This window comes from Antennarius striatus, chromosome 13, assembly GCF_040054535.1.
Source record: "Antennarius striatus isolate MH-2024 chromosome 13, ASM4005453v1, whole genome shotgun sequence".
Taxonomy (NCBI): domain Eukaryota; kingdom Metazoa; phylum Chordata; class Actinopteri; order Lophiiformes; family Antennariidae; genus Antennarius; species Antennarius striatus.
The window spans coordinates 11,399,475-11,421,931 of NC_090788.1; the positions used below are offsets into that span (position 1 = coordinate 11,399,475).

A 22,457-nucleotide genomic window follows, 5' to 3' on the forward strand; every position below is an offset into this window, starting at 1 on the left:
TTCTTTCAAAGCAGTGACATGCGGTGAGGCACTGATTTCATCATGATTAGATTTACAAAAATATGAACCTACAGTTTAGCTTATTCACCATTTAATTAGCAAGAGTGTGAGTGGGTTATGTTTAAAGTCTTAGAGCAGGATTATTTACACATACAAACTGTAACATAAATAGCACATTTGATTAAAAAATAACGTTATGTTGTTTCCTACATGTTTGCTTATATGTTACGTTTACTTATTAAGTCCATGCGCCGCTCCTTCTGAACAAAAGCTTGGAAAATGTTTTGAGTTGAAATATGTAATCCTCCATTCTTAATGCTGCGGTGAATTAACACGGTGTTTTAACTAGTTCAGTTTTAACTCGATCAGTAGCCCAATTTTCTAACTAGTTTTTAATGTCAGGCTGCTAATTTACTGGCAAATATGACGCTGTTTTACTCCTAGAACTGACTTAAACGTCGGTGTCTCACCGCCGTGAATCTCACCGCACGTCGCTGTAGACAGAATACACAAGCCTGAATGCGCCCCCCCAGAGCTATCAACTACATTTGTAAATCAATTGCAGTACAGTAGACACCTTTGTCTAGCAGTGACTGCTCTTGAAATTTCAGAAAAGGCTGGAAAATCAGCTTTGAGGGTCTTTTATTCACCTTTATGCCAGTTTCTCCGTGTGTTTCCATAGACTAATAGAATGGACCGTCACTAGATTCCAGATGACAGCACAATGGCATTTTTTAGACCAATTAAGTTTAAAGTGGGTTATTTCCGACGCCAAAATAGTTAGGAAATACTGACATCAGTCAGTAAGTCAAACTTTATTAATAGAATTGTTGAAAGTTCCTTATGTTTTGCTACGTAATCACCGGTGCTCCTTACAGTCTGCTCTACTGTCTAAGCAGCTCAGTCAGACCCGGGACTTCGGTGACGCCCCTTGACTACCGTTGTTAGGGGGCGTAGGCCCGAGTGCCTTGTGAGGGGGCTCCTCTAGTGACGGAGTGCGTTATGACTGGCGGCCAGACTTCCGGCTTTTTTTCAGCGATCATGTTTTTAACCAATATTAATATGAATATTAATCCGTATATAAGACGCTTAGAATTATAAGGCGCACTACGGGTTTATGAGAAAATTTTAGGCTTTTAGGTGCGCCTTATAGTGCGGAAAATACGGTATATATGATTGCAGCATTAGCTTTAGTCAGCTGATTATATTGTCATGGTTTACTGTAGGACCCAAATGCGAAGCACGTGAAGTAAGTGGAAAAAAATTTATTTAACAAAAATGTGGAGAGATGGTGGACCACATGACCAGGCTGAGCGCGTGAGTCGGCAGAAGGTAAGTAGTTGAAGCAGGCAGGTGGGCTGGAAAGTGATCAGGCAACAGGTAGCAGACCGGAACTAGAAACATGGAGAGAAAAGTAGTGATGTGACGCTGGGGATCGAAGCTCTGAAGCGTGTGCCGAACAGGAGAGGGGCGATCCCTCGAAGCGCGAATCGAGGCTTGCTTCATCGATGGGAGGAGCTGTAAATGCTGACGTCCGAAGCCTTGCCGGCAGCAGGCATCGGACGTGTCTTCCGTATCGACGCTCCCATCACGGGAACGCCCCGCTACGTGGCCGATACCACGTGACTGATTCGGCAAGCGACACGCTCTCCAACACCGATATAAAGCGATCACACTCCATTCAGAATGTGGTTTTTTGGTGGAGAGTTGTGGTTAGATAGTGTGGAGACAGTTAGGAAATTAGATAGTGTTAGATATATTCTGGAGCAAGGTATAGATAGTGCGGAGAGAGTCCGTTTAGGAGATTCAGGAAATGGAACCTACCACAGTAGAGAAAATGTTTCTAAATACAAACCAATGACGTCACAAAGCATAATAACTGGCTATACCTCAATGTTACAGAAACACAATCATTGTCCCAACCCCCCTCCACTCACTGTATTCAATAATTTTTCACTTAATTTGCGTTCCATTGCCTATGGTACAAGTTATGGTACCGTAAACTTTGGTCCCAAAGACGACGATAACTTGCATCTTGGGCTAACCAGATTTCTTTCTCATGTTTGCTTCTTTCCTTTACATTTCTTTGATATGTTTCATTACTATACAATTTGATATATAAATGACATAACATGTTGAATTACCATAACAGGTAATTTTCTAGCGTCTTGGAACGGATTAAGACCATTTACATAATTTGAAATGGGAAAATTGTATTTGGAATTCGAACAAATAGCTATTCGAACAGCCTTCCAGAACAAATTGTGGTCATAAACCGTGGTTTGCCTGTATGTATTATATACTGTGTATATATACATATATATATATTATAATCACTAAACTATACATGTTTTGCATACTTCTTTTTTTTGCTGACAGTTTTATTAACAGACTTTCTGCAAAATGCCGTACACTTCAAACTCATGCCACCTGATATTTTAGCATCCAGTAGATGTCGTAGATGTCACAAATGAAGCCTCATGAAGCTCCGAACCACCGTGAACCGATTGGGATGAAAGGCTTCAATGCTTCATGGGGCTTCATCTGCCCATCACTACAGAACAGAGTTACCACAAGTCAAGGTTTGAGTCATGAGAGCCACGGTGATGATACTGACTAGCAGTACAAACGAACTGACGATGAATAGTAGGAAGATGGTCCTCATGAAGGTCTGGAAATTGGAAAATGGAAGACAGGTGTGCTGCTCTGCTGCCAAGAAGGGACACGCCCAGAAGGAGCAACTGCCAATCCTGACATACTGTATATCTTATATCAGTATCTCAGTCTAGTGGAAATGGAAACTACATATGTTAGACTCTAACAACAGCAATGTTGCTAGTTACAGTGGTATGAAAAAGTTCGGGCATCCCTGATAATTTTCCAGATTTTCTTTTACATATCATTGGTTGTTTGGATCAACAATTTCAGTTAAATACATCATATAGCAGAAAAGCAGAAAAACAGAGTAATATTTGAGAAGTGAAAAGAATTTTATAGGATTTACAGAAAATGCGCAATAATTATTTAAACAAAGGTAGGCCGTGCATAAATTTGGGCACCCTTGTTTATTTATTTGAATACCTTTAGGACTAATTATTGGTACACAAAATTTGTTTCGTAAGCTCATTGACCGTTGACCTACATACAAAGGTGAAGCCAATCATAAGAAAGGGTTTTTACGGTGGCCAATTGTAAGTTGTTATCCTCTGCATTTTCTATGAAGAGTAGCAACAGGGGAGCCTCAAAACAACTATTAAATGACCTGAAAACAAAGATTGCTCAACATCATGGTTTAGGGGAAGGATGTTGTCTCAAAGATTTCAGCTATCAGTTTCCACTATAAGGAACATAGTGAGGAAATTGAAGAACACGGGCACAGTTCTCGTTAAAGCCTGGAGTGGCAAGCCAAAAAAAATGCCAGATAAGCAGAGGGGACAGATGGTGAGAACAGTTAGTTCCAGTTTATGCATCTGCTTACTTTTGTTTAAATAATTATTGCACAGTTTTTGTAAATTCTTTGACCTCCACTTCACTTCTCAAACACCACTGTGTTCATCTGCTATATCATATATTTAACTGAAATTGCTGATCCAAACCACCAGTGACTTATAAAGGAAAATCTGTAAAATTATCAGGGGTGCCCAAACTTTTTCATATCATAACTTTTTCGTAGCTGTTTGCTCCAGGCACCATGCTGATGTTGTGGATCTACAAATGTACTGATAGTTTGTGTTAAATTATTGGAAACTGTGATCTATAACTTTGATCCTGTCCTTACAGCAACTGTCCCTGCTCCTTGGCTGCAGCTCTGGCCAGAGCCACAACAGACAGCATCCTGCAAACTGACCTGTCCATGCACCACCTGTTCAAGACTGTAGAGGATGGAGCTGATCCCTTACCACGTGAGTCCAGAGGGCTCTCCCTGTCTGTTTGTCTGTCCATATGTCCATCTGTCTGTCTGTCTGTCTGTCCGTCCGTCCGTCCGTCCGTCCGTCTGTCTGTTTGTCTGTCCATCCGTCTATCCACGCATCCATCCATCTGTCTTAAGTAGGTCTCTCACTCAACTCATTCACAGGGATGGACCCACCAGGGCTTTGTCCCTCTTCTCCACTGTAAATCAGTGACTGGTGTTTTACCACTGGGGGCCCACAGCTAGATTCTCCATTCATCTATGAGCTTTAATTAATGACAGCCACCATATCATTATTCAAATGATCATATAGATGTTTTTTTTAAAAGGCCAATAAAGAAAGTACCATTAGCAAACTATATTTGGCAGTTTTTCAAGGCTGCAGTTATTATTATATTAAATATAATCAGGTGATAACATGTTTTCTGGTAGAGGTTGTTCACAGTATTGAACCACCCATAGTGTCCTTTCTACTATGATTACTCCACTGATGGCAGTAATCCTTATTCTGTCGGAGTAATGCAGGGTACAAAACCACTGTGTCCAGAGGTTTTCTGATTCAAACTGAGCGTTTTGTTCTAGGATTTTTTCTTTGCGACTGGTTATTATTAACATCTCAGTAGGAACCAGTGGCCTCAGGGCTCGTTTTGTCGTTTTAATGGTGATGGTTATAGCCAAACACATGCTAAGTAAAGCTTGCTCTCAAACTATGTGTTGTGTAACGATCAATCATAAGCTGTCTGCTGTTGCTTTGCTGCACTTTGTTTATAATTTTTTTTCCAACTATTTTCAGGGTATTATGGGTAGTCCTTGACACCAGATACAGTATTGACAGGGACAAGGAGCTGAAAAGTCATCCCACTAAGTGAATCCTTGTACTGGGGGGTGAAAGGAGGAAAATGGGACGGTGTAGGCTGGTCTCTCTATCTCTCTCTCTTTCTGTCTCTCTCTGTCTCTCTCTCTCTCGCTCTCTCTCATTCTCTCTCTCTCTCTCTCTCTCTCTCTCTCTCTCTCTCTCTCTCTCTCTCTCGCTGTGATATGTGTCTCTCTTTTGAAAGAGGATGTTGGCAAAGACAGCATAGACTATTATACCTGAAGCCAGCAGGTAGGTCAAGCCCATGCACATACGAGGTTAGCAAATAGAGCTGATGCCATAATGGTACTCTCAGGCTAGCCTTTGTTCCAGTCATGTCTGTAACTTAGTGCAGCCTCTAAAAATGGAAAACTACAGAAAAAACAGATCCCCGGGGATCCGACTGTCACTGATGATTTGGAAATTTTCAGGAGTACCAGAGCAGAAGACACAGCCTAATTTAAACTCCAAATCTCCACAACCAGCATCATCTAGCTGTCTAGTTGAAAATAGCAGATAACAGTTGAGAAGACATGACAAAAATGTTGACTTATTTATTAAACCTGCACAAATATATTTGAAATTACCTTAAATAATTTGGTATGCTCATATCAGTCAAACCATCCTAGCATGCCTTAGCTTTGTCCTTTAGGGTGCAGAAAAAGAGAAAGGAATAGAGTAAATTCCTTTCAAAAGCAGCGTCTAGATTCAATAGTTCTATATAGATGGAGCTACTTTACTTCCACACAGGAAGGCCTGAGCTCTTGATCACAGAACCTTGTGTCTGTGAGAGACAGTGCTCAACACTACACCACTATGTCTTCCTCTAACACCTTCATGTTGGCACTAAAAGTTTGTTTGTGTGTTTGTTAGAGATGGAGTCTGTAAAGCTGGCCCGGCTGGTGTTCAATAGACTGTTTGAGATTTGCTGCCTCTGGCTGAAGGAGCTTCCATTCTGCCGTCGCCCACAGCCCTACTATGAAACCTCCATCCATGCCATTAAGAACATGAGGCGCAAGATGGAGGACAAGCATATCATCATCCCCGACTTCAACACTCTCTTCAACATTCAGGTAGATGCTGCTTCCATAAGCAGGTCAGAGTACTACCGTCAGGGCAGCAAATACAGCTAAATGCTATCAATAGCTACTAAAAGTTCTCCAAAACTGTACAAATAACGCCAAGTATACATCTTTTACATTTTTATGATTTTACAGCAAAAAAACTTATGGCAAAAAATAGCAATGTTAAGCTTGTATAACATCAGTTTAATTCAAAATCTAACTAAATTGAAAACATATTCATATCAAAGTAAAATAGTATCAGAACATAACCCTTAAAAGAACATTGTAGCTCATCAATGCATACCCCAAGTAGTCAGGAAAGTGTTTATATAACACTTATCTCATAGACAATGAAGATGCTCTTGTTAGTTGTGAAGCATTTAGTGTGTTAATGTCTGGAGTGTCAAAGCTAGTACCACCTGCAGATGTACAGTATTTTCCACACTATAAGGTGCACCTAAAAGCCTATAATTTTCTCATAATCCCTTAGTGTGCCTTATAATCCAATGTGCCTTGTATACCTATGTATTAATATTAGTATTGGTTAAAAACAAGATCGCAGAAAAAAAGCCGTCAGTCTGGTCGGGAATCATGCCGCACCAGGAAGCACCCTCAGAAGGCACTACGCCCCCTAACGACGGTAGTCAAGGGGCGTCGCCAAAGTGCCGACCTTCACTGACCTGACGGAAGAGCAGCCAGAGCCTGGGGGTAGCAGCGGTACCTGGCTACGGTTCCGTAGCAAAACAGGGAATTTTCAACAATTCTGTTAATAAAGTTTGACTGACTGACTGATCTCAGTATTTCCTAACTATTTTGCGTCAGAAATAACCCACTTTAAACTTAACTGGTCTTAAAAATGCGATTGTGCTGTCATCTTGAATCTTGTGACGGTCCATTCTATTAGTCTGTGGAAACACACGGAGAAACTGGAATATAGGTGAATGAAAGACCCTCAAAGCTGAACTTCCAGCCTTTTCTGAAATTTCAAGAACAGAGTCACTGCTAGACAAACGTGCCAACGGGTGTGCTGCAATTGATTTGCAAATGTTGATACCTGAAACAACACGTTACGGGGGCAGGGGGGCGCATGTGGCTTGTGTATTCTGTCTGCAGCGACGTGCTGTGAGATTCACGGCGGTGAGACACCGACGTTAAAGTCAGTCCTAGGAGTAAAACAGCGTCGCATTTTTGAGTAAATTAGCAGCCTGACATTAAAAACTAGTTAGAAAATTGGGCTACTGATCGATCGAAACAATATTTAATTAATAAATGAAGACGAACGTCGGAGTTTATATATCTGCTTCGAACTTCAGATCAGGAAATAATCCGCTCTGTTCGAACTGGGTGGTCCACTCCTAATGAATTTAACCAGTTTTTAATTTCAGGTTTTTTAATATGCGTGTTGACTTCTTTCTAAGTTGGCAAAGTGATCAAATGATCAGGTTGCCTTGAGGCTCAGACTGGCCTCATTGAAATAACAATAGGGGTCGTTCACAGCTGACTAAAGGTACTCACAGTCATGAATGCTCTAGCTAGTGTACAGATAGCGCAACTACAGCCACTAGTTTTTTTAATCTATTTTAATTTTTTTTATTATATATGCACCTTATAATCCGGTGCGCCTTATAGTGCAGAAAATACTGTATTTATATATACTGAGACATAGAGCTGTGCATGCAAATAAATCTGCAGTATGCACTATGTACCTGGGTATTCACGCATGAAAGCCACTGAACTATAATGCTATTCTTAATGTACTGTAAAATTGACTTTGTCCTTTCAACAAGTGTATATTTGTTATTCAGTGTCCTTTGAGTTACTCAGAAACGTCATGAGTTATGATATTATTTACTACCAGAACTGGAATGTTAAAGGGGTCATGTGACTTTCAGGATCAGGAGGAGCAGGCTTACTTTGCTGTGTTTGATGGTCACGGTGGTGTGGACGCTGCCATTTATGCTGCCAACCACCTCCACGTCAACTTAGTTCATCAGGAATCCTTTAGCCAGGATCCCAGAGAGGCGCTCTGCAGAGCTTTCAAACTCACTGATGAAGGCTTTGTGAAGAAGGCCTCGCGGGAGGTAAAGTTATCTAAAAACAACTTCACCAATATTTTCCCTTGACAATACTGCAGCGTGGAAACCTCCTGACATTGTTAAGTGTTTGTCTGCATGTTAAATAAAGTGTTTGCATGTGTTTTGCAGCACTTACGTTGTGGCACAACAGGCGTGGTGACATTCCTACGGGGTCGGACGTTGTACGTAGCTTGGCTGGGAGATTCCCAAGTCATTCTGGTTAGAAAAGGACAGGTGGTGGAGTTGATGAAGCCACACAAACCAGATCGAGAGGTAAATCAGCTGCACTCACACCCCTTCCTTAACATCAAGCAGAAATCTGCCCCCTCCACAGTGTTTGTGCTTTACAGAGATGCATTTAAGACTCCTGATGGGGTTAATGATGGTGTGGTGGCATGGGGCACTGTCAGACATCATGTTTTAGAATTAATTATATTTTTTAAAAATTCATACATTTATTTGAAAAAATACTGTTGCTCCAGTTTAACTTTGAGAAAATACTGTTGCTCCAGTTTAACTTTCTCGTAAGTTTTGTCAAAATCCTTTTAAAGGGACAGTAAAGTTAATTTTAAGTGACATATATGTTATTCATTATTATGAAAAATAGAAGTAAAAATAAATTTTATATGTGTAGCATCATCCCTTTGGTCAGAAAAGCTTAAAATCTGCGCCACACCAGCTTCTGAAGAACTGAAGAAGTCTCTTGGATGAGAGACGAAACGTCTTCAAGAACTTTCTTAACGTCCAGTTGAGTGGACTCAACAGCTTTTGGATTAACTCCACACAGTCCAACAGTAACGAATGGCGACTAGCTCAATGCTAACATAGTATGGAAAATCCCATTGACAGGCTAGCACGTTAGCATCGGTAGTGCAATTAACTTTTCCATACACGACTCATCCCAGGTGTCTTCATCTGAATCACATTCTGACAGAGATATCCAACTAGTAATAATGTCCTGTTTTGGTTTACTGTGTCTCTTCTTATTTTCCTTTTGGCTTTTCCCTTCAGGGGTCGCCACAGCGAATCAATTGCCTCCATCTAACCCTGTCTTCTGCATCCTCTTCTCTCACACCAACTACCTTCATGTCCTCTTTCACTACATCCATAAACCTCCTCTTTGGTCTTCCTCTAGGCCTCCTGCCAGGCAGTTCAAAACTCAGCATCATTCTAACAATATATTCACTATCTCTTCTCTGGACATGTCTAAACCATCACATTCTGTCCTCTCTGACTTTATCTCCAAAACCTCTAACATGTGCCTCTGATGTAACCTCTGATGTACTCATTCCTGATCCTATTCTTCCTGGTCACTCCCAGAGAGAACCTCAGCATCTTCATCTCTGCTACCTCAGGCTCTGTCTCCTGTCTTTTCCTCAGTGACGCTGTCTCTAGACCAGAAAACATCAGTGGTCTTAACACAGGTTTTTACAACTTTCCTTTCATTATAGCTAAAACTTTTCTATCACACATCACAGCTGACACTTTTCTCCACCCGTTCCATCCTGCCTGTACACGCTTCTTCACCTCTTTTCCACACTCTCCATTGCTCTGGACTGTTGACCCGAAGTACTTAAAATCCTCCACCTTCTTGATTTCTTCTCCCTGTAACCTCACTCTTCCACTTGGGTCCCTCTCATTCACACACATGTACTCTGTCTTACTGCGGCTAACCTTCATTCCTCTCCTTTCCAGGACAAACCTCCACCTCTCTAGCTTCTCCTCCACCTGTTCCCTGCTCTAACTTGCACATCACAATGTCATCTGCAAACATCATAGTCCATGGAGATTCCTGTCTAACCTCGTCTGTCACCTGTCCATCACCATAGCGAACAAGAAGGGGCTCAGAGCTGATCCCTGGTGCAGTCCCACCTCCACCTTGAACTCCTCTGTCACACCTACAGCACACCTCACCACTGTCTTACAGTCCTCATATATGTCCTGCATCGCTCTAACATACTTCTCTGCCACTCCAGACTTCCTCATACAATACCACAGTTCCACTCTGGGCACCCTGTCATAAGCTTTCTCCAGATCTACAAAAACACAATGCAGCTCCCTCTGGCCTTCTCTGTACTTCTCTATCAACATCCTCAAAGCAAATACTGCATCTGTAGTACTCTTTTTTAGCATGAAACCATACTGCTGCTCACAAATGTTCACGTCTTTCCTTAGTCTAGCTTCCACTACTCTCTCCCATAGCTTCATTGTATGGCTCATCAGCTTTATTCCTCTGTAGTTGCCACAACTCTGCACATCTCCCTTGTTCTTAAAAATGGGCACCAGCACACTTTTCCTCCATTCTTCAGGCATCTTCTCACTATCTAAGATCCTGTTGAACAACCCAGTCAGATACTCTGCTGCCACCTCTCCTAGACACTTCCAAACCTCTACAGGTATATCATCAGGATCGACTGCCTTTCCACTCTTCATCCTCTTCAATGCCCCCCTCACTTCATCCTGACTGATCTTTGCTACTTCCTGGTCCACAACAGCCACCTCTTCTAGTCTTTGTTCTCCCTATTTTCCACGTTCATCAACTCTTCAAAGTACTCTTTCCATCTACCCATCACACTACTGGCACCTGTCAATAGACTTCCATCCCAATCCTTAATCACCCTAACCTGCTGCATGTCCTTCCCATCTTTGTCTGTCTGTCTTGCCAACCTGTATAGATCAGTCTCTCCCTCCTTACTGTCCAATCTAGCATACAAGTCATCATAAGCCTCTTGTTTGGCCTTTGCTACACCTACCTTCATGTTACGCTGCATCGCCCTGTACTCCTGTCTACTCTCCTCAGTCCTCTCAGTGTCCCACTTCTTCTTAGCTCTTTCTCTGTATACACTCCTGTACCTCCTCAATCCACCACCAAGTCTCCTAATCTACTTTTCTTCCAGATGACACACCAAGTACTCTCCTACCTGTCTCCCTGATCACATTAGCTGTAGTTGTCCAGTCATCTGGCAGCACTCCTGACCACCCAGAGCCTGTCTTAACTCCATCCCAAAAGTCATGCAACACTCTTCCCTTTTCAGCTTCCACCATTTCATCCTCTGCTCTGTCTTTGTCCTCTTCATTTTCCTCACCACCAGAGTCATCCTACACACCACCATCCTATTCTGTTTGGCTACACTATCACCTACCACAACTTTACAATCACTGATCTCCTTCAGATTACACCGTCTGCACAATATGTAGTCTACCTGTGTGCTCCTACTTCCACTCTTATAGGTCACCCTATGTTCCTGCCCTTTCTGGAAGAAATTATTCACTATAGCTATGTCAATCCTTTTTGTAAAGTCAATTACCATCTGTCCTTCTGTGTTCCTCTCCTGGATACCAAACCTGCCCATTACCTCCTCATCACCTCAGTTACCTGCACCAACATGTCCAGTGAAGTCTGCACCAATTACAACTCTCTCGCTTCTAGATATGCTTTGCATCACTTCATCAAAGTCCAACTAGATTTCTCCTTTTCCTCCAGCTCACATCCTACCTGTGGAGCATACCCACTACAACAGTGGTCCCCAACCCCCGGGCCGTGGACCGCTACCGGTCCGTTGGTCATTTGGTATCGGGCCGCCCGGAATTAAAAAATGATTTGCATTACCGTTTTATTTATTTCGGAGTCGGAAAGATGTTTTATTTTGAAAAGTGACGTCTGTCACGCTTGACCGGTCTCGGTCACGTGACAGGTTACCCCTAAATTAAGCGCACACCACCAGTCCAGTGTACTGGATTAAAATCAAGGCAGATTATCCCGAGATCGCCCAAAAAGTATCGCAAACCCTGTTTCCATTTCCAAACTCCTGTCCTTGCAAAGCAGCATTTGTTTGTTTGTTTATTGTCTGTTGATGTCTGCATTTTACATAAAACCACTGCGGATGATTTATTATTAGACAACAGCTGTCCTGGCGTCATTAACAATTATAGAGCAAATGAATGAAAATGAATGAAACCAGTCCGTGGCGCAAAAAAAGGTTGGGGACCACTGCACTACAACACTGACCATCACACCTTCATTTTCTAGCTTCAGACTCATCACTCTATCTTACACTCTTTTACCTCCATGACATTCCTAACAAACTCTTTCTTCAAGATAACTCCTACTCCATTTCTCTTCCTATCTACAACATGATAGAACAACTTGAACCCTTCTCCTAACCTTCTAACCTTGCTACCTTTCCACCTGGTCTCCTGGACACACAGTATGTCTACCTTCCTCCTCTGCATCATGTCAACCAACTCTCTACCTTTTCCTGTCATAGTTCCAACATTCAACGTCCCTGCACTCTTGGCGTTCCTCTTCTCTCTCTTCTTACGGACACACTTTCCTCCTCTCCTTCGACCAACAGTAATCCAATTTCCACCAGCGTCTTGTAGGTCAACAGCACCGATGGCGGTCGTTGTTAACCCGGGCCTTGACCGATCCGGTATGGAAGTCATAGGTTTAATTCGCATCTTTGATTTGGCAAAAGTTTTACGCAGGATGCCCTTCCTGACGCAACCCTTTGTATTTATCCAGGCTTCAGACTGGCACAGTAAGACACTGACTTGTGTCCTTTTGCGGCTACATTTTTGGTTTACTGTGTGTATGGAAAAGTTAATCGCGCTACCAATGCTAACGCGCTAGCATCGGTAATAATATGAAAAATGGGATTTTCCATATTATGTTAGCATTTAGCTTGCCACCATTCATTACTGGTGGACTGTGTCGAATTAATAACAACTCTATATTAATATGTCTTGTATTTGCAAAAGTAGAGTGTAAGGGTCAGGACCTGGCATTCTGTTTTTTTGTATGTTTTATTTCAGTGTCACAGACCTTCTCAGTAAAATGACCTGTCTATCACTTTTTTTTACGTTTTGTGAGTGCCATAATCGCGCGATAATCTGGTCATAAAAACATTTATACAATATTTCCAGTAGCTCCAGACATTCATTAATTATCCACTTACCCTGGGGAATTCAGAATAAATACTATGGATTGTCTGAAAACGATCTTACCTTCAAATCTCTTTGGAAATCCTCCAAGGTAAAGTGCTCATGACAGATCCTCAGATCCTTGGTCATATTGACCCAGTTTATCCATGCTCTCCATCTCTTTCCTAGCTTCCCAGAAGGTATTCTAAAGAAGGATAGGTCCTTGTCTTTGAGTCTTCTTAATGTCTGTTGACACAACCGTTCACCGCGCAGGTAACCATGATATTTTTGGAGTTAATCGCATTATTGATTGCATTGTTTCTTATTGGCTGCCAAGCTATGTTGGGTGCAAGTGACGTATGACGCCCATGTGACCACTGAATGGGGAAGCTGCTGCGGCGCAGATTGACCCGCTACGGCGGATGAAGCGGCAGAAGATGAATGAATGAATGAATGAATGAATGACCAAAGGGATGATGCTACACATACAAAATTTATTTTTCTTCTATTTTTCATAATGATGAACAACATATATGTCATTTAAAATTAACTTTACTGTCCCTTTAATGAATGTGCATCTGTGTTCATCTACCGTCTGTCTTGTCTGTCTAACAAAATCTTTGTCTGCAGTTTACACCTTTCCAGACATGCAATAGTTTTGACTAAAGTCACACATTTCATTTAAGCATGCTGAAAAACATTATCTGGTATTTATTTGCTTGCTGGTTAACCTAAAATTGGAAACAGCAAACCACACTCTAAAAAAAATTAATTTGGATACAGCTCATTAATTAACCTATAGTATATTTGTGTAACATGAAAACCGAAACACAATTTGCACTTTCATGGATATCATACTTTTTCTTAACCATGAGTTGTTGCCAGTAGATTTACCAGGAATGAACTGGACCTAGCTAAATAATCTGTCTAATAACTCATCAGAAAAATACAAAATTGTCTTAGTTTCCAAATTATGTATGTAAATGAATGTTAATTAGTGATGTTCAGGTGCTGATAGATGGGTTTGTTGTTGCATGTTGGAGTAAAGTTGTTCAGTTCTTTCTGCTTTTTATGCTAAGGTATAGCCTTTTAGCAAAGAGATGGGACACACTAGATCTATCCTAATTTTTCCTGAATTGGCATATTTCCCAAAATATGGGATTTACACTTAAAGTTGTAGAGACATTATGTCCATTAGCTCAGAAGAAGGGAAATATGTGTATGTTTAGTTTTGCAGTGCAACAGGAATAAATTATAATTATACTGCCAAAAATAACTTATTGTATTACATCTACCAAGAATGTTGTATTATTTGTCAGTAGAATTACACAAAAACACAGATTTCCATGAGCTTGAAGAGCTAGAGGACAGATCTTGCGCAAGAATAGATACTTCTTTTTTTTTACTTTCACAATAGTGTCTTTCACGAAGGACCATGAATGAAAATATATTTTTCCTCACTCAGGACCATTCATGAATCTTGATGGAAACAAGTAACATTCAGAGAGGTTGTATCTATGGCACAGATCCTAGTATATAATTCAGATGCACAAGATTTAAACTATTGGTTCCTACAAGTTCAGTGGCTATAAATTCTTATTCCATGGCTGATTCTGGATAACATCTGATTAAACTAAAGGTGACTGCTGGGCTTGGGTATATGCATTCCACTGAGAGCTATGTTAGTTGTTCTTGTAGATTCTACATTACAAATATACTTCATGATCCATTCATTCATTCATTCATTCATTCATTCATTCATTCATTCATTCATTCATTCATTCATTCATTCATTCATTCATTCATTCATTCATTCATTCATTCATTCAGTCATCCTCTTAAAGATGAGATCACTGTAATCATCTTACCTTCAGCTGTTTATCTGACGTACAGGTCACATGTTCTGTCGGAGCCTATCCCAGCTGACTATGGGTGACAGGCGGGGTACACCTGGGATGAGATGCCAGCTCAGTGCAGGGCTACACATAAAGACAGACAACCACTCATACACACACTCACACCTACGGACAATATAGGCTCGAAGAATTCACCTAAGCTGCATGTCTTGATGGTGGAAGGAAGCTGGAGAACCCGTAGAGAATCCATGCAGACACTGGAAGAACATACAAACTCTGCAAATAAAGAAATCAAACCTTGAACTGTCATGCTGTGAGGTGACAGCACTAACCATTGCACAACGGTGCTACACACTTTATGGTTCAGTTTATGGTTGAGTTCAAAAATACCAGTCACCACTAAACATCTGCATAATACATTAATTTTCAAAGAATGAACAAAATTGTATATCAACATAATTGTGCATTTTTCAAACAGTCATGGTTCTGTCAGGCTGTCTGTATGAAGATGGATGGGGTGAATGCTACCTCAGGGAATCGCTGCATGTGTTGTGTGATCACTAAAGTCAGTGTGCTTCATGATTGTCTGCAGGATGAGAAACAAAGGATCGAGGCTCTCGGAGGCTGTGTCATCTGGTTTGGCACATGGAGGGTTAACGGCAGTCTGTCCGTATCCAGAGCAATAGGTAGCTGTTAGCTCATGCTAATTACAATCATAATAAATACATTCAATATATTGGATTGGAATATTTTTGATTGCTTTGTCTTGAGCTTTAACACAGATGTCCTTGAGAAACAGACCAGAAAGGCAAGACAACTTTACTGAAATGAGCCAATCTTAAAAGAGTATCTTTTTACCTGTGTTGACAGGTGACTCGGAACATAAGCCCTACATCTGTGGTGATGCAGACCACAATATCTTCCCATTAGACGGTTCAGAAGACTACCTGATTCTGGCCTGTGATGGCTTCTGGGATACAGTGAGTCCAGATGAGGCAGTGCGAGTGGTCAGTGACCATCTTCTCGAGAACAGTGGAGACACAACCATGGTAGCCCACAAGCTGGTGGCCTCAGCACGTGATGCAGGTTCTAGTGATAATATTACTGTTATAGTGGTCTTTCTGCGGGACCCACGCTCCCCACCACCAAACAGCACAGAGGATGATGAGGAGGGTGTGGTGGAGGGAGAAGTTGAGGAAGAGGAAGTGGCAGAGGTGGAGGAGGAAGAACAGGAAGAGGAGGAGGAAGATGAGACAGTCAGGGTAGAACGTGATGGTGGGGAAGGAGGTAGCACAGTGGACATTGGTGGTAGAGGTCATGGAGGTTGGCCCCTGCAGCAGTGCTCAGCCCCTGCTGACATCAGCTACGAAGACCGAACAGACTCCTTCACAGACAGAACTAGCCTCAGCCTGCTGGGACCGTCGCTGGAAGGCCGCATCTCTCTGACCCAGAGCTTGTGGGAGCCCTGCTCCAACTTTAGCCCTGACCTCTTCATGAACACCCACTTTTATAAAAAAAAAAGCCACCTGAGGCGTATGTCCCGTATCCCTTTACAGGAGCCCAGCATCTCTAGCTTCACGGACCCAATGTGGCTGCAGACAACCACGCTGTTGGGCCAGGTAGGGAGACGAAGCCATAGGCTTGATTACGGTGGTCACCGGTGCAGAAGGTGGCCAGGCACATCCAAGAAGCTACTAGGCTTGTTGCCATCTTACCCTTTGCTGCCACACATGGAGCGCTACACCAGTTCAAGGCCTGGAGTCGCAGTGCCTCGTCTGCCCTATGATACTACCATCTGAAGAGGTGACCAAAACACAAAAAGCATCTCTTTCATTAATTCAGTCCTGTTCCCTGTCCTCCTAAATGCCCACCCACCCACCTCTGCCTTCATCAGCACATCTTTCTTTGACAGTAGGTAGTTGTGGCTCTGGCAATTGTTACGTGATTGTTGAATTGGATTGCTGAGGAGTGGCCATCTCCGTCTCAAACTCAGCCATTTGCATTATTGTGCTGTTATAGCAGCTTTTTCTCCACTTTGAAGGCCTTCTCAAATATATTTGAAACTCAGAACATTGATTAGCTTCCTTTCAGATACAGCATCATTTTCCAGGCTGACAAATGACAAATTTAAGGTAAAAGCTAAAAGTAGGAAAAAACTTTTATTCCACTCACACTGTACTCTGCTCAGCTTCTTCTTTCAAAGAGCAACAGATCAATCCAACAGTGTTTTTACCAAATATGACACAAAGTGCACCTTTGACTGCAGCCTCTGATGGTCTAGCCCTTAATGACCTGTGTCTGTAGTTCTATCTACAGACCCTTTACTGCTAACCTTGTTTACCTGCAGCAGCAGCCGTCTTCTGTTACCACCGGAGGTTTTCAACAGGCTGAATAATTTCAGCAAGAAATATGAGATGGTTGTCCATGGGGGCTCAGTAAAAGTATTCTGTGTCGCATTTAAGGGAAAAACAGTTTAAATCTGTAGCATCAAGCTATTTCGACTGGTCATGTTTATAAAATACAAAATGTTCCTGAAAACATTTACTGACATTTTGCCAGTAAACCCTATATACAAAATGGTGATTGAACAATTATGTGCATTTTCTAAGGACAAAACTAGACTATACCAGTCAGGTCAGTCAACTTCACCATTTGTCTCTCCTTTAATCTTCTGTGATATGATGTGGTTGTTGTTGTTTGAGATGACACATCTTATACCTGCTGTTGAGATCGTTGAGCGACCCAGCATTAAATTAAGCTCTGATGGGCCCATGTGCCTCAGTATGAAGCTTTACCCTCAATCCCACTCTAAGAACTTCATTCATATAGAACAACTCTCTCTGGAGCTCTGTGATTGAAGCCACATGTTGTTTGTCTTCTTTCTATGAGGAAGCCATTATCCAGGAACAATTTATCTACAGATAAAAGCACTTAATGCAGGATTATCAAAGATTAGCAGTCGTTACCTGAATAAATGCACCGTGTAATCCAGTATTCCAGATGGGGATACACCCCCTGGATAATGTTTTTTAGTATTATCATCATAGTGGGAGGTTGTATTTTAAAATACTTTAGATATAGTTGTTGTGGACCATATAGTTGTTCCAAGTATTTTTGAATGTTTATTTCTTTTCTTTTGATAAAAATATTAACTATTAATAATTAATTGCAAACCAGTTAAAATCGGCCACAATAGTGGAAAGCTGCAGAGCACATGCCTTCATTATCTCATACAATGCTACTTCCTTCTCACACATAATCTCTGCTGACTAAACCCATGTTAATATCAATATGATGACTGGGACTGCTACTCCGTCTCATACATGACTCTGTGCCACTTAAAGACTCCAACATTTTGGGAAGTCTGCTTGTTTGCTTTCCAACCAGGGGGTAGATGAGATAGGGTGAGACATATGAAGTTACATCCAGCAGCTCATTAGCTTAGCTTGGTATTAAATTAGAAACACAGCAGGAGGTTAACCTGACTGTCTAAACGTAAAATAACTAAGCTTTGACTTCTGTCTTTATGAAGACTGTCTGCATAATTTATTTGCCTATTTACATCCTTACATCTATCAAAATCATCCACAGTCATCCTCCGCGTCTTCATAGGGGAAACCATTAGCATGACTCTGTCCAACTGTACGAACTAGAAAACCTCTGACAACAGTTTTTCTACATGCAATACGTAGATCGAACAACATATACTATGTTAACTGATGGGTTTTAGGGTGTGGGTTAGGGTTACATTCGGGGTAGGGTTGGTGTTGTTGCTTTAGGTTGAATCTTTGGACAGATTCCTTCCCAGTTTTTATGTAAAGCTAAGATAACTATCTGCTGGTTGTATGATAGATTCAAATTTAGCATACAGACATGAAAGTTGTATCAAACGTTTCATGAAGAAAGTGAACGGGCATACGCTCTAGAACCTCTGTCAAGGTTCACACAGAGAATCTGTATATTTGTTTGCCTCTGTTGCGTCATGTAGTGATAAAACCCCTTTTGCAATAATGTAGTGCTTTACAGCAACCATCCCATCACCCCAAATATAAGTCCTGCTGCTTATGCTTGCTCTGGAGGGTTCAGTTGGGTTACTCTGTCTGTTAAAGCGCTTTGAAATGTCTGTTGCCATGATTAAGCGCTATATAAATAAAACTTGATTGAACTTGATTGATTGGTCTTAACCACCGGGGCCCCACCACACATTGAATATTTAATCTGATTCTGGACTGGATTGCCCATCTCTGCTGAGTAACTGCTGACGGTGTTGCATTAATTCTTCCCTGGCAAACACTATGAATATTCAACCTCAGCCGTTACACCACTCTCCAAAAGACTCCACTCATGCTTATCATCTGAATAAGACAGACATAAAAGCTAAATTCCCATTTGTAGTCATTGGTTTCATATGTCAGACACCAAATATGGTAATCCACGGTGTTCCTATTCACTCTATTTATATTGATGACTAACGATCACCTATGTGCTCATCGAATAATAATCCTATTACTGATGTGATATGATATATAATAGCACCCATCCCCAGTTAATGTGATGAGACCAATCTGCAGAAAATACAACTTTCAATGACTGACTTTGTTTTTGAATATACACAATAGCATCATTATGTAACCATACACAATGACTATTGTAACTAACTATACTACTCACACACTGTGACACTATGAAATCATAGGTAAATAGGTAAACCCAGTCCCGCATTCCCCCAATGTACACAGGGTTAATGATGTTTAAATGTTAAAAATGTCCCCGTTCCTTTTAGTGTACTTATAGTCCAGTGGCTGCTTCTTGCATCCACATTTTTAATTTTAGTAACTAACTGTTTCGTAAGCTCTCTACTGTCATGTTGTCCATCTTGCAAACACAAAGTGTGAATGTTGGGACATTAAAGAAAAGCATCTTGCCAGTGCCATATTTGGCAGAGATGACAACTGACTGTAGTATATTTTATTGTAGCTTGGTAGCCAGCCAGTCAGTCCTAGCTTTATGGGTCAAAGATAATTTTGGAGAAGAAGATGCAAAAGACAGGGTTAGATGGAGGCAATTGATTCGCTGTGGCGACCCCTGAAGGGAAAAGCCGAAAGGAAAAGAAGAAGGAGGTTTATGAAACAATGAGTGAACAGTATGTACTTAATGACAACACAAAAAGACAAAGGTAAAAGTCACAGGTTCCAGACAAAAAGTTACTGACTATAAAACGTTTAATCGAATCAGTCTCTGAAGGGACGTCTGTAGTTTCAGGATACTGTCATTCTTGGCATCACAAGAGAATTGTTATGAGGATGATCGTAGTCTTGAGTGAAAGTAATGTTATGAATACATTGAAATTCATTATCTTCAATGAACCTGTTAAAGGTAGTAAAATCTAAACGCAGTGAGTAAATACTCTATATGTGCCCCAGTCCTTATCAAACAAAACCCATCCACCCATCCATCAATTTTCTTCCACTGTATCCACTACAGTGGGTCACAGGGAGCTTGAGCCTATCCCAGCTGGCATAGGGCATGAGGCGGGGTACACACCGGGCATGATGTCAGTGCGCCGCGGAGCCGCACACAAAGACAGACAACCACGCACACACACACACACACACACACACACACACACACACACACACACACACACACACACACACACACTCACCCCTACGGGCAATTTGGGACTGGCAATTAACCTGAAGCGCATGCTTTTGGAAGTGGGAGGAACCCAGAGAGAACCCGGAGAGAACCCACACAGACACGGAAAGCATGCGAACTCCGCACGGAGCGGGACTCGAACCTGGAACCGCCGTATTGTGCGGCAACAGCACTACCCACTGCGCCACTGTGCCGCCCAAACAAAACCCATAGACCCCAAAACAATGTTGTTTTTCTGGTTAACTAGCACTAACACTGTGTACGCTTTCCTTTGGATAGTAATCTGTTTAGTTATGCAAATGTTTGTAGGTCATGTTTATCCAATCAAGTATTTAATGGATTCTTCATCACTCCAGATTGTGTGTTGGGGTTTGGAAAAGTAAAAAAAAACACCGGATATTGTAAACTGCAGCCTAATGGACTCAGTCAGAGAATTACCATTTGGAGGTGGGTTTTACTCAACAGACACATAAATGATTCCCTTCTATTCCCTGATTTTGCATTGGCACCCTGTTTGTAGTTTATGCAGTCCAAATGTCAGGATGTTAGTTATGACCAGGTTCTGCTAACCCTGCCTCCACTTTCCTGGCCTGATTATTGGCTGAAGAAGCACCCAGAGGGCAGATGGATAATTAGAACAGACACTAGCTGTGTCCTTGACACAGATACCATCACGTCACCTTTGATCACACTTGCCCACAAATGGGGCTCACCTTTACATGAGAGCTCCCTCATTTGATTCACTCTGCTGAAAGCATCCTGTGGACCAACCAGTTGGTGAGCATCATTCCATCAGTGGAGCAGAATGTACCTCTGAGACTCAGTGATGCTGTGCTGTTATTTGGAGGAATGCTCTTCCAGGGGATCTATCTATGAGGAATGTACTGTCAGCAAAATAAAGCCACTGGATCACTCTGGGGAAGCATCACCAGAAGCACTGCTTGAGATCGAAACAGGATGGGACCGATATTAGAAAAGATTACATTTCACAGTCATTTTAAATATTCACTTAGGCATGATGCATATATATTTTGAAGTCTAATTGTGTGCTGAGCAAGTGCTGAAGGAGTGTACATATTATACAGTGTTGTAAAACAATGGTTCTATTTCATTCTTCCTGACTGCCAGAGGCAGTGCCTTAACACTGGATAAGATCCGTCACACGCATGTGCAGGTCGAGTATTAATATCAACAAAGTCACAGGTGTGACATGATGCCGGTGGGCGTGTACCGCAATAGCTAGTGTACATAAGCGCCCCTTCGTCATTCATTACTTCCCTTTGATTATCTCGCGGTTACGCGTTATCACGGTGGAGTTCAACATTTGAAAAACAACCAGAACTCCTCAACTGCCGTCTTTTCGCAGACCGCCCTTTAACCTTATCTGGTTGGACCAGCGCATTGCGTCCTCCTAGGGCTGCGATCAAGACGTTCTCCAATGTTTGTTTGTTTGTGGTAGCGTTTGACTCCGAGCACCTGCATCTGTGCACGTTGCAGCGAACGCCAGGTTTGAACTAGTGAAAGGGCCTAGTTTCCGTCTCTTCATCTCTATACACTTGGTACACTTGGTGGAGATATATAATTTCTTATATAATTTTAATGTTGTTTGTGGGTAAGTATCTGTCACTGGGAGTGTATTCGTTTAGTTGTCATGTTTGCGTTTTCCCCTAAAGCGGCTACCCACACTTCATCTACCTGCTAGGGATCAGGAAGTGGATCTAGAGTTTATTCTAGTAGGATGTCGGCCTCAATCGAGCTGGTAATTCAAATGGCATTGGCACGACTAGGCCTGGATGAGGCTCCGGCAACCATGGTTCCGAAAAGTGCCTTTTGTAGGCGAACCCCACCACAGGCTGTCTTTGCTGTCTCCCCCCCTCCAAACAGTATATTGAGGAGCTCCATAGGTGTTAGGAGGACCCCAAGTCCCAGACTCATCAAGCCTCCGACGCTAGGGCATTAGCGTCCATGCAGGAAGCAACTAACTAGTTTGGCAGCATGCCGTATGTGGAGCCATCACTTAACTCCTTAATTTGTACAACGGAAGAGGTCCTACGACCAGGCTCTCACTGTCCCAGACCTCAATATTGCCTTACAGATGATCTGCTGGTTAGGAGCTAT

At 41.9% G+C, this 22,457-nt stretch overlaps 1 protein-coding gene across 2 annotated transcripts in view; it reads left to right on the plus strand.

Annotated features, from left to right (window-relative positions):
* The window catches only part of ppm1e (protein phosphatase, Mg2+/Mn2+ dependent, 1E), a 50,149-nt gene extending 32,938 nt beyond the window's left edge, over nucleotides 1-17,211 (plus strand). The window contains exons 2-7 of one of the 2 annotated variants that reach the window (XM_068330861.1): nucleotides 3,781-3,902; nucleotides 5,637-5,836; nucleotides 7,720-7,908; nucleotides 8,032-8,175; nucleotides 15,274-15,367; nucleotides 15,552-17,211. In XM_068330861.1, the coding sequence (XP_068186962.1) occupies nucleotides 3,781-3,902; nucleotides 5,637-5,836; nucleotides 7,720-7,908; nucleotides 8,032-8,175; nucleotides 15,274-15,367; nucleotides 15,552-16,480 (1,678 nt within the window). In that variant the 3' untranslated portion in view covers nucleotides 16,481-17,211. The remainder of the gene's footprint in view (nucleotides 1-3,780; nucleotides 3,903-5,636; nucleotides 5,837-7,719; nucleotides 7,909-8,031; nucleotides 8,176-15,273; nucleotides 15,368-15,551) is intronic. The other variant, XM_068330863.1, reaches the window with a different exon arrangement.
* Nucleotides 17,212-22,457: the final 5,246 nt, after the last annotated feature.